At 37.5% G+C, this 12,774-nt stretch overlaps 1 protein-coding gene across 4 annotated transcripts in view; it reads right to left on the reverse strand.

Annotated features, from left to right (window-relative positions):
• Positions 1-12,774, reverse strand: part of CSMD3 (CUB and Sushi multiple domains 3) — a 1,318,842-nt gene that overhangs the window by 215,233 nt on the left and 1,090,835 nt on the right. For all 4 annotated transcript variants that reach the window (XM_075063193.1, XM_075063192.1, XM_075063195.1 and 1 more), the window contains 3 exons: positions 4,653-4,766; positions 3,917-4,012; positions 2,550-2,753 (listed from right to left, as the gene is read on the reverse strand). In XM_075063193.1, coding sequence (XP_074919294.1) covers positions 2,550-2,753; positions 3,917-4,012; positions 4,653-4,766 — 414 coding nt within the window. The remainder of the gene's footprint in view (positions 1-2,549; positions 2,754-3,916; positions 4,013-4,652; positions 4,767-12,774) is intronic.

Below are 12,774 nucleotides of genomic sequence, written 5' to 3' on the forward strand. Positions count from 1 at the left end.
ATGGCAGGATCAAATACTGTCTAGACCAGCCCTGATAGACATTTATCTAACCTATTCTTAAATATCTCCAGATATGAAGATTCCACAACCTCCCTAGGCAATTTATTCCAGTGTTTAACTACTCTGACAGTTAGGAACTTTTTCCTAATGTCCAACCTAAATCTCCCTTGCTGCAGTTTAAGTCATGCTTCTTGTTATCATTAGAGGCTAAGCGTGAACGTTTTCTCCCCTCCTCCTGGATGACACCCTTTTCAGATCCTGAACAACTGTATCATGTCCCCTCTCATCTTCTCTTTTTTTTCCTAGATAAAAAATCCAGTTCTTTTCACCTCTTCTTCGTAGGTCATGTTCTCGAAGCCACTTTAATCATTCTTGTTCTGCTCTGTCTCTGGACCCTCTCCAATTTCCACATTTTCTTGAAATGCGGTGCCAGAACTGGACACAATTCTCCAGGTGAGGCCTAACCCAGCGGAGAGTAGAGGCGGAAGAATGACTTCTCGTGTTTCTTTTTACAACACACTGTTAATGCATCCAGAATCACAATTTTTGCTTTTTTGCAACAGTGTGTCACACTTTTGAGCTCATATTAGCTTGTGGTCCATATAGACCCCTAGACTGCTCTTCTGCCATATTCCTTCCTAGAACAGTCTCTTCCATTCTGTATGTGTGCAAACTGATTGGTTCTTCCTAAGGTGGAGCAACTTGCATTTGTCTTTATTGAACTTTCATCCGGTTTACCCTCAGCCATTCTCTAATTTGTCTAGATCATCTGTTAATTTTGACCCTGTCCTCGCAAAGACAGTTGCAAATCCCTCCCATTTTGGTTATTCGTTTTCCCGCAAACTTAAATTAAGCGGAACCTTTTTTTCTTTATTTTTGCCAACCATCTGAATCATTGTATGAAAATTGACAGAGCTGGCCCAAAACAGACCTGTGGAACCCCTTGGTTATACAATCTTTCAGCAGGATTGGGAGCCATTAATAACTACTTCTCTGCAGTACGGTGATCCAGCCAGATTATGCACCACCTTACTAGGAGCCGCCATCTAATTGTATTTGCCTAAGTTTAATCGTAAGGATACGATCGCGAGACCATATTATAATGCCTACTAAAGTTCTAGTATACCACATTCCACGTTCTCCTTATCCCAAAGAATCATTATCCTATCATAGAAAGCGATCAGAGTGGTTTGACACAACTATTGTCTTTCAAATACCAAGCTGGCATATTCCCTATCCTTAACACCTTCCAAGTGTAAGATGATTTCCTTAATTACTTGCTCACTATTTCCCTGGCACAGAAGTTAAACTAACTGTCTGTAGTTTCCTGGGTTGTTTTATTTCCCTTTTTATAGATGGGGACCACTTATTTGCCCTTTTCCAGTCTTCTGGAATCGTCTCCCTTCTCCATGACTTCCAAAGATAATACGCTGGGAGGACTCAGATACCTCCTCTATTAAACTCCTTGATATTCTAGGATGCATTTCATCAGCCCTGGTGACTTGCAGCATCTAAGTTTTCTAAGTGATTTTAACTGTGCTCTTTTTATCTTTATTCTTCTAAAACTACCCCCTTCCCATACAGCATTTCACTAATGTTAGACATCCTTCAGACTTCTCAGTGAAGACCGGAAACAAAGAAGTCATTAACATCTCTGCCATTTCCAAGTTTCCGCTTACTGTTTCGTCCCTCCTCACTGAGCAAGTGGCTACCCTGTCTGGTCTTCCTCTTGCTTTCTAATGTATTGATAAAGTCTTCCTTGTTCCTTTATTCCCCATAGCTAGTTTGAGGTCTATTTTGTTTGCCTTTGTTTTTTATCTTGCCCCTGCATTCCTGTGTTATTTGCCTATACTCATCCTTTGTAATCTGACCTAGTTTCCATTTTTTATATGACTCCTTTTTATTTTGTAGTTAGACCAAATGTCCCTGTAAAGCCCTGTAACTGTCTAGAGTTAGACCAAATGTACCAAATGCATTTTTTAACCTGGAAAAAAATGCATTCTTTCTGTCCTACTACATCAGTGTAACTACTTCTAAGTCCTTAATAAAGTAGTTCTTTTGGCAACAGCGTACAATATCTTGTCAGAGTTCCCAAGTGTGAGAGCATTTTTAGTCTTGCAGGAAGTCAGGGCAACTTCTGAATCTTGATTAATGAGTAGTCATGTACTGACATTGATGTAAGTCTAAAAGAAGCTGATATATATATATATATAATTTATAGCTTCAGGATATGTACTGTCATGTAGCTACTGAAATGTCAAAGCAAGGTTGGGCTAGAAAGTGAAGATGAAAAGTGAAGGATTCAAGACCTCATTTAGGCTAAGTTAATATTGTGTTAACGTATTACTTTGCTGAATGAGAGCCCTTCTGACATAATCTCTGTGTTCACGGTATTGGGTGGGTATGGTATGAGTACAAGCCAGAAAATCAGAACAAAAATAAGCAGTAAGAAGGTAGAGGATGGAAGAAAGTAGTGGATTCAGACTTAAGGTAACATTCTTCATTGTAGGAAATAATTAGACCGATACTAAAATGTACCCTTTACTCACCGACACATGTAGGGAGGGAATCATTCCACTGTGCCAAAGCATTTGGTACTGAATCACATCTAATAGCTTTTGATCCATAAAGGATGTATCCTGGATTACACTCAAAAAGAACCAACGAACCAACTGCAAATTCATTTCCAATCCTTTTTCCAAATCTTGGTTCAGGCACAGAGCTGCACTGTGTTGCACTTGTTCTTGGAACAGCTGCATATATGAAAACAATTGTGGATTCTTAATTTTATATTTGGTAGACAGAGATTTTCAAATAAAGATGTCTAAAATTACTTGAAAAACATTCAGTTGTGTTGTCAGTTAAGAAGATTTGCATAATCCCCAAATGAATCTTCAAAAATAAGGATTCCATGTGTCTAAATCTATCTAAATGCAATTACTATTCAAATTAGTATAAATATTCATATTCTTTTTAGGTTTAAAACTACATTATAGTATCTATTCTGTGACCTCCCTAAAATGACACTGAAATTGTATACTTTGTTATGAAATATTCAACTAGTATACAGTTGTAAAACAGTATTGATTTGTTGGTTAGATGTTTGCATTTAGTGGCTACAGGTTTAAAATTGTGAATTCTGCTGGTCAGGAAGGGATTCAAATTATCTGAAAGAATGAACTAGAGGAACAAGTGTTGACATGTAATCATTTCAGTGTTTGATCCTTAAAAAGATGAATAATGTAAATCAACTGAAGCACCTTAATAATAGCAAGTGTACTGATTCAGCTTAGGGTAAAACCATTACCATTTCCATTACCTATATTTATACAGAAGGATAAATCAGTTTGAGCAGCAGGCTGGACTGAAAATTAGTCAGTCAGATTAACAAAAACTGGTTTCATAACTGATTTCTCAAATCTGGAAACCTTTCTTATGCTTCTCAAACTTCTGATTTTATTTTTTTAAGAATATTTAAAATCATGTACACCTCTACTCCTATATAACGCTGTCCTCAACAGCCAAAAAATCTTACCACATTATAGGTGAAACAGTATTATACTAAATTTGCTTTGAGTGCGCGGCCTCGCCCCCCTGGAACACTGCTTTACCGCGTTATATTTGAATTTGTGTTATATAGGGTCACGTTATATGGGGATAGAGGTGTATAACTGAGGATATCAATAACAAAAGGATTTTTTAAATACAAAAATGGAGAGAAATTATACATTTACAGCAGTTTAATATTTTCCACTACATTCCAGGCCTGCTCATCCCTAGTGATTTCTCTGTTTAATCAAATATATTTGTCAAAATAAAACTTAAAATATTAGTATAATTCATTTATAAAGAAAATATGGAGGGATTAATGCACACAATTAATTGAATCATTTTCCCAAGCTATTGTGTTACTTACCTTGATATACAAAGTGAAAACCTTTAGCTGTTACTGGACCCACTGACGTAAATCTAATTGTGATTTGATTACCTGAGCTCAGTGGAAGGGATTCGCCTACTCAAACAAAACAAACAGTAAATTATCATAAACAATTTTCAGTAACTAAGCCTCAACAACCACAAAATATACTCTACATAAATTTAATGTATGAGACACATACTATAAACTTTACTATTAGTCTAACATTGTTTGTCTTGCATTCCTGTAAGAGTTAGAGCCTGATTCTTATCTCACATTAGCGGTATTCCTTCTGATTTAAAATCAAGTCTCTAAATCTTTAAAACCCTACTGACATGCACATAATCTACTCAAATTATAATTATGCTATATATTCTCTACTATCACTTTTAGGTATTTTAATATCACATTTTATATAGTACATTGAAAAACAAACAAACAACAATTTTGACAGAAAATACAAAATTAATAAAACAAAAAAAGTAACTGCGATAGTTAAACATTACCAGAAAAATCCAAGAAAACTGCAGATTAAATTTAGTCTTCATTCTTTTTATCAGCCCAAACTGTTTTGAATCACTACTGACTGACTGTTTCTTTTCAAAACGTTCATATTATATTTTCAATGAAATTTGTTTCTATGAAAAGATGACAGTAGTTTCATCTTTTGCTACATTGACAGTCTAAATCACTTTTGAGTAAATAATTGATGCATGAGAGTTCCATTAAAGAATACCTGAATGGGATCCTGAGAGGGAGGATAATAAAGATGATTGCTGTGTTGGGCCATCATACACCTCAACCACATCATGGAGCGATGTCTGGAAAAATACAAACTGGCCAAACACCACTGGTCAACAGGAATGAGAAAAAGCAAGAGAAATTGATTACAAAAAACAAAATGTAACAGGGAAACAGAAAGAGAGGGACCAGAACATATGCTAATGCCATAGTTTTTTTATTTAATTGAGGAGGACCAGTACTTATTGGTTAATTTTTCTGACCAATGTCACGACAAAATTAAACATATATAAAAATATCTAATCCTGTATAATTAAAAAAAGCATATCTAGAGATATCAAAAATTCATTTTTATAAACATTTTAATCATAAGAGAGAAAAATCATAATTATTCTGCAGCTGAAATAGCTTTTTTGCCAAATGTTTGATGCAATATCCTTCTTGTTACACTATCATTTTTTGCAACTCCTTCCTGGGTTGTTGTTGTTTTTTGTTTTTCTCTTAATCTGATAGGCCTTTAGGAAGTTTCATTTATTTTGGTATGCTTTATTTTTTCTTCAGAACTTCACCTTAAAATCTAGTTCATCTTTTCCCTTTGCAGTGTAGAATGGAGAAGCAACAACATTCAAAGAAAACAACATTTCCTGGTGTCTACATTCTAAAGCACAAAATAATGTTATTAATTATTATTGTTTAATAAATAAATTCTAAGAATACTACTACTACTATTAATAATAATAATATCTCAGGGGATTATTTAATTCCTTAATTTAAAGGAGGATCTCTGCACCAATGAGTACCTCTACTGGAACTGGAAAGTGTAAATTTGAATTCAAGGAGACATATCCATGCTATTTATGACTGAGCTTTTACACTAAAAACTGAAGTGTCGCTATGATGGCATGAGCTGCAAGAGGAGCTAGTCATTCCACGTACAGACCTATGATCTCAGATGGGTTCATACTTTGAGTGGCAAACTACTCCCACTGCTAGTGCCATCATAGTTACACTTGTATTGTTAGTGTGTTAGATATAACAGAGCTGGAGTGGGTATGCCTCCTCAAGCTGCAATTAACACCTCTAGTTCTACTGTAGACATGCAGTGTTTAGAAGCCTCTGCAGGACACAGGACACGTCTACACCACATGTCTACACTTGTGGCAGAGTATAGAGTACAGACATTGCATGCCAACCTCGTGCAGGTATAAATAGCAGTGTAGACAGTGAGGCCTGGTTTAGATGAGTAAACACATCAGAACCCTTAGAGTATGTACATGCCCAAGCAGCGCTTCCCCCATCTACATGACAATTTTTATCAGTGTAGTGTCCTGCTGCCTCCTCACTCCTGCAACGAAAGGCTCCAGCAATGGGGAAAGGTTCTTGTGGCTGGGTGGCAGCAGGGAAAGTCTGTCAACTCCCTGCTGCTGGATCATTTCCCCAGTGCAGAGAGCTGCTTTTCACTGTGGTGTGTCGCTACACTTACCCTACATGCTGCTGCTGCCAATAGTGTGCAGTGTACAGCCATATAAATCATGTTGACTGTTGCACTAAAAATACACTGACAGGAAATGAAATGATTTCTTGGTCTTAGTCTGGCCCTAGATACAGACACAAAACTGCTAACCTGACTAACTACTTGTTGAGCAACCTTAAGAGAAAGACTATAGTGTAGGATTTTCACTCAGAGGCCAGCAGGCGGAATGGGCAGGTTCTGACTCAATGGTCCTTCCACTCTATAGTGGGTTTCACTCAGAGGCCAGAAGGTTCAGTGGACAGGCTATGGTCCACCAATTCCCTGATGCTCCAGAGTTCCCCCAGATGGATGGACCTGAGGAAGCAGGGGGACTGGACCCTTTCCTTCCTCAGTCACTTGACCAGCCTCCCCGGGGCTGCTTCCTGCCTCCTCACACTCTCTTTGGTTTGGGGTGTTCCATCAGGAGTTGCCAATCAGTCCTAGCAGCGCAGGTAGTTCACTGAGCACTCCCCTGCTCTCAATTATTTCTCCTCAACAGGGAGTGGGGGATGGAAAAAGACATCCCCCTACCTTCCCAACTGGTCTTACCCATAGTCCACACCCTCTTCTGTGAATGACTTTGTCTCCAAAAGCTGCAAACTGGCTCCCTCCCTTCAGATAGCCTCTCCTTCATTCTGCCCCCTGCTTGACTGCCAGAGCACCCTTTTGAGCAGCTCCTCCTTCTGGAGCATACTCTGCAACTGCTGAGGGGCTGGGCTGACCTGGTCCGGTATCATTCCTACACTCCCCTAGTCTCTGTGTAGGGTCTGTAAACAGCATCACAAAGACCAAAGAGCTAATGAATATGGAGTTCGAATTACCCGTTTATTCCTACAGGAAATTCAATCTTGCAAACAAGCAAAAATGCAGAGGAACATAGGTAGGATTGTGTGGGGCAGCTAACGCTACTGCTGCTTATGTTATTCATGTACCATGAATAAACAGTTTCAGTGCTCAACATTTTTAAATTTGCACTTTCAAAAGAACTAAAGGCACTTAAAAATGATCAAACACTGTAAGAGAATCTCAATTATAGCAATTTGGAGTTTCTACAATTCAAGAAAAAGAATAAAAACTTAATGTTCAATATATGGGGAAAAAAGGCCTGGGGGGAGGATGAAAGGCAGATACAAAACTTCAGCCTGCTAAAAAATTGAACTAGTGTACAGTGGTTTAAAAATTCTATTTTATCGTTTATCAGTAGGTAATATAATACTAGTCGGAGCAGGTTTTCTCTCTACAAGGGACAGAGAATATAATTTGCCTATTAGCAAAAGAAGAGTTGTTAGCTGTCCCTACTGTGTGCTATTTTGGTATTTGTACAGAAGCTAGCAAAGATGATAGAGCTAATGGCTTCTGTTATGTAATTCACTAATTATGGTACTTTTCTCAGATCTTAGATTTTGTAGTAGATCAAGAGTCACATTCTGCTATGATCGAAGTACAAAACTCCCCATGACTTCCATAGCAATTCCACATATGGGGTGATGTCAGGATTTTGCCTTAAATGCACAGATTTTATAAGCATTTTCTGACAGCAGTGAACATACATATGATTGCTACTGACAGAACAACAGTTGAGAAACTGTCAACAATAGAATGCATGAATTGCTCTCATATAAATCCGTTTTAACTATTGTAAAATATTTACAAAAGTTATTACACTATATATTGAGATCAGTTCAAAAACAGGTGATATTCCATTTCAACACTTGATAAGTATTTCAGGAATCTTGTTGCCTTTAGCTTTGCCTTAAGCATCTGCATGCATCAGAGGACAATACTAAAACTTCAAAAAAAAATCCTTACCAAACCATAGCATCTGTGGTAATTGCTGTTTTACAAAAGATGAAATTAATTAATACAAATTAAATCTTATGTAAACAGATTTCAGATGGAAAGTATCACCGAGGTATCAAAAAGCAAAGTTCTACAAAACCTACTGACAGAATGCCACTTTAATAAAATACAAGGGCAGGCTCAAACATGGGCGCTGGAACAATTTGCATAGAAGGAGCGCTGAGAGCCACTGAACCAAACTGTAAACCCTGTATACAATGGAAATCACTGCACAGCAGGGGGTGTGGCACCGTGCAACTGCAGGTCCAGCCTCTGTGGGCTCAAATGATGACACTAACACATCAAATACTGAAATAGCTGACCAGGCAGCAACTGTATTACAAGAAGGGGAGAAGTTCTGGCAGCAGAAAAAAGAGGGAATTCTTGGTATCTCACTGTAGCTGTTCTACTTTTCTTTTACTTTGGTATCCCTGTACTGGGCACTGCCAATCCAGCTGGCTTCAAGGCATTGTTACCAATGCCCGTCAGGCTCTTCTTCTCATTTGGAGACATGGAATTCCATTAGTGGGAAGTAAATGTTAAGCTAATGTCTATTCCTCAGCAGGAAACATGTCTCACTTCTCCCATGTCCCTGTAGGATTGAAAAGCCATACCATTTTCTCTGAACAATCACCAGTACAGCAGTGTGAGCCTTGCTTCCAAGACTACCCATAAGATGTGACAAGACATCAGCTTTACTGAAGAACAAGAAATCCCCGATCAGTTAGACAACAAGATGCCTGCAGCCAATAGCCTCAGACTTAACCTCAGAAAGGGTTTGGAAAACATACACACAATATTCAAAGGCTGTGGTATAAAATATACTTTCTGGAAATATGTATTTCAACATGATAAAAATATTGTATTGAGTATCCAATATATCTGTATAAATAGAATATTTTTTTTTTAAAATATTAATTACTGAAACAAAAAGAAAGATCAAATCATTTATTTAGAAAGTTCAGACTGAGGTAATTCTCTGAAAAATAGGAATTATGCAACAATGTAATCTTGTCCACTGTTGTAGTACAGAAAGTGAAGCTCAGTACATTATTTTTTCAGAGTTACTATGTCAACTAACACAGAAGACATAGGTTCAAAATTTTGAAACCTGAGTGTCAGTGAAGTCAGGCATTAGCATCTATATTTATTTTGACCTTAGTCTTCATTAGCATTTGTGGCAATACCAAAGAAAAACTAATATATCCAGCTATAATGTGTCTATGTTTATGGATTCAGACGCCTACCTTTAGGAATTCGGGTTTTTAAATTGTTGCTTAAATCATTCTATCACATACTAGTAGGCCAGTATTAGTAGGATTTTTTTTTTTTACAAAATTATAGAACTTTTTCATTTACTGTCAATATGGATCATAGTAATATTTCTCTATTCCAACCTTTTTTCCCCCCATGAAAAACTATCAAAGGTACAAGACTTATCTAAAGTACTGCACACCTTTGTGTATTTCCCTTAGAAATAATCGCTTATTTTACCTTAGAATTTTAGTCTTTTGGGGGGCAGATTTCCCATAACTGCACTACCACCCCTATGCAGCTCCACTGGTACTAGCAGCGATGAGAGCAAATTATAGAAAAGGCATCACTATTCACCATTATTTTCACTCTGTTTCATCTAGGCTTGTCCTGAGCAAGACTGGACAACATACTGATAAAAATGTCAGTGCCCATAATAGTAGCACTCCCACTCTTGCTACACCCAGTCTCCAAATATAGAGAGTTTTCACAAAAGAGGCTAGCATTAAACATTGTGCCATTCTCAATCATCAGCATAGCAATGATTCGTTCATCATGCACTGGAAGTAAAGAGGCAAAAGAACTAAGATTAAGTCACAGATTTAAGAGGAACAGGGAACATTTTTAGATAATGGCTGAGGCAGAGAATTATAGAGAGGAAATGTATTATGTTTTACCAAGACCTAAAAGAAATACTAAAAATTACCTCAAAAATAATCCTTATGGGTTTTTTATTTATTTTCACTTACGATGCAGCATGCGTGTGTGTGTGTTTAAAACTGTTCTTTGGTATTTTAAATATGTCTTTTTCATTTAAGATTCAGTTTATCTAGTAAACGTATATCTACAAAAGATTATTTCAATCTGGATTAAAGTTGTGCGGGGGAGGGAAATTGCACTACATTCCCCAGGGCTTGGTGAGCAGCAAGTCGTTCCTGTGCTTTCATTATTTGATTTATTGTTATTCTCTCTCTCCCAAGTGTAACAATGAAGTAAAAATGGCAAAATAAATTCAATGAAACCTTATTTAAGGTCCCCATCTTTCCATGAGTTTAACAACTGAAAGTTAAAGCACTTCATTTGGTAATTTACACAATAATTGCTACATTGTCTAATCTATTGCCTCACAGGAGTTCCTTTCAAATGTAGCAGGTTCTTTGTTTTTTTTTTTTGTTTGAGATGGACTCTGCATATTCTCAGTCTTAGCCCCATATTCCAAGAGGGGGAATATGCAGAGGACACTCAAAATAGAACAATAGTTACTATACTCGTATGTAACCATTTTGTTCTCCTTCAAGTGACTGCGCACATATTCATTCCATCATAGGTGATTCCCCAGTAGTTTATTGATGGTGGTGGGGCTTTGGAGTCTAGTGAAAAATGAACTAGATGACAAATTTTCCAAAATATGCATAATCTTTGCAGGTTTCGATGATGGCATAGTGCTTTGTGAATAATGCACTGATGACCATGTAGCTGCTCTATGTATTTCTGACACAATTACATTACCTAGGAATGCCAGCAATGAAATCTGTGCTCTGGATGAATGAATGTTATCCTAGGTAGACATTTTAAATTGCATTTTCATTGCAAGTTTGAATACATGTCATAATCCCATTAGAGATCTGCTGAGCTGTAACAGGTTGCCCATTAACTTTTTCAGCCAAGGCCACAAAGAGCCTGAGTGAAGATATAAAACATTTAGTTCTGTCAATATAGAAAGACAAATCCCTTCAAACTTCCATGTAATTTCTGCTCATCTTTGTGAGAGTGAGGCTGGAGAAAAAATACAGGCAGATGTATTGTTTGATTTAGATAAAAATCTGAAATTATTTTGGGTGAGGTCTTAATGATACTTTGTCATTATGAAATACAACGTAAGGAAGATCAACCACCCAGGCTTGGAATTTTGATACTCCTAGCAGATTTTATTGCCACTAAGGCAGCAGTCTTGTAAGACAAAGAGGCCAAGGAGTAGGTCACAAGTAGCTCAAATCCATCAAACAGGATAGCACTACATTGATATCCAAAGGGGAAAACAGATCATTGATCAGAGGGTAATTTCTGACAGTACCTTTCATAAATCTGCCCATATTCGGATGAGAGAACACCAAATAACCTTGAATAGAAAGATGCATAACAGATATAGAGGCCAAGTGTACCTTGAAAGAACTTATTGAATGGCTGAATTTGAGATGTCCTGAATGTGATGCCCAAACCGAAAACCTTCCTCACTTGGTAAGGTAGGTACTTTTTGTAGAATACTTTCTCTTAGATAATAAAATAGTTGGGGATTTTATGGGAGCAGGATTTCAATTGTGTTCAATTACTGATAAGCCATACTGTCAAATGCAGTGTGTGGGGATTGGGATGAATGATTTGTCCTTGGGTTTGAATGAGGAGATCCTCTATTAAAGGAAGGATTATTGGAGACTGTAAGGAGAGTTCCTGAATTTTCACATACCAATACTGCCTTGGCAAATCCAGAGCAAGGAGGAGGAGGCACTCTAGGTTGAAGAAGTGTCAGACTCATAAGCACCTGAGTCCCGAGGCACCTGTTCAAGAATATGCTCCCTCAGATGAAGTTCTCTATTTTTCTGTTCGGCAAATAGAGCACTTAGCCTGAGAGGGCCCTTCTTCCAGACAAAACACAATTTTAATGTCTATCATTAGCAAACCAAGCCACTTGACAAGTGGTGCATTGCTGGAATCCAGGGGATTTCTGCATATCCAATGCAAGTAAAAATAAAAGAGTACAGAATAAATTTCCCTTAAGTGGAAGATACTCCTAATAACACTAAGCACTAAATACTAAACTATCTAACTATATAAAAATGTCTAAAGTTTTCTCTCAGAAGAGAAAAGAACTGAGTCTCCAAGGAGAAACAAGGAGCCCAACTTTTGCCATGGGAGGTAAGAATGAACTGAGAGGGAGGCAGAACACCTCAGCCCTTTGTGGCCTCAGCTCACAGCATGAAAACAGTCACGGCATATGCTTTCCCCACCAGTACTGCTGCCACAAGTCTCCGAATGAAGCACATCAGGAGTATGGATATCTATAGTGGAATGCATATGTGCACAGTCACTTGAAGGAGAACAGGTCTATCTGTCTATCTTTCTAAGTCTCTCTCATAACAGAAGTTAGTCCAATAAAATATATTATTTCACCCATCTTGTCTCTCTTATAGTCTTGGACTGACACAGCTACAACTACACTGTATATCTGCCTACGTCTCTGTCTCTCCAGGTGCTCATGTGAACCTCATTATTGTAGCATCTGGATGACTATAATGAGTTTGGAGTGAGCTTAAGATACAAATATACAGCAGATGGAAGGAAATCCTGAGAAAAGCAGCAGAAAGAAGCAGTTTGGCTGGATATTTTCAACAAAGCTCTATTATTTTGCTGGGCCCCTAGAGTAGGGATAGAGTACAATAAAAGACTTACTTCTGCTTTTGCTATTTTACCCTCCTAGTTCAAAGAATTAACAGAAATTATGCATATATTTTAA

This window comes from Chelonoidis abingdonii, chromosome 2 (genome assembly GCF_003597395.2).
Source record: "Chelonoidis abingdonii isolate Lonesome George chromosome 2, CheloAbing_2.0, whole genome shotgun sequence".
Classification (NCBI taxonomy): Eukaryota; Metazoa; Chordata; order Testudines; family Testudinidae; genus Chelonoidis; species Chelonoidis abingdonii.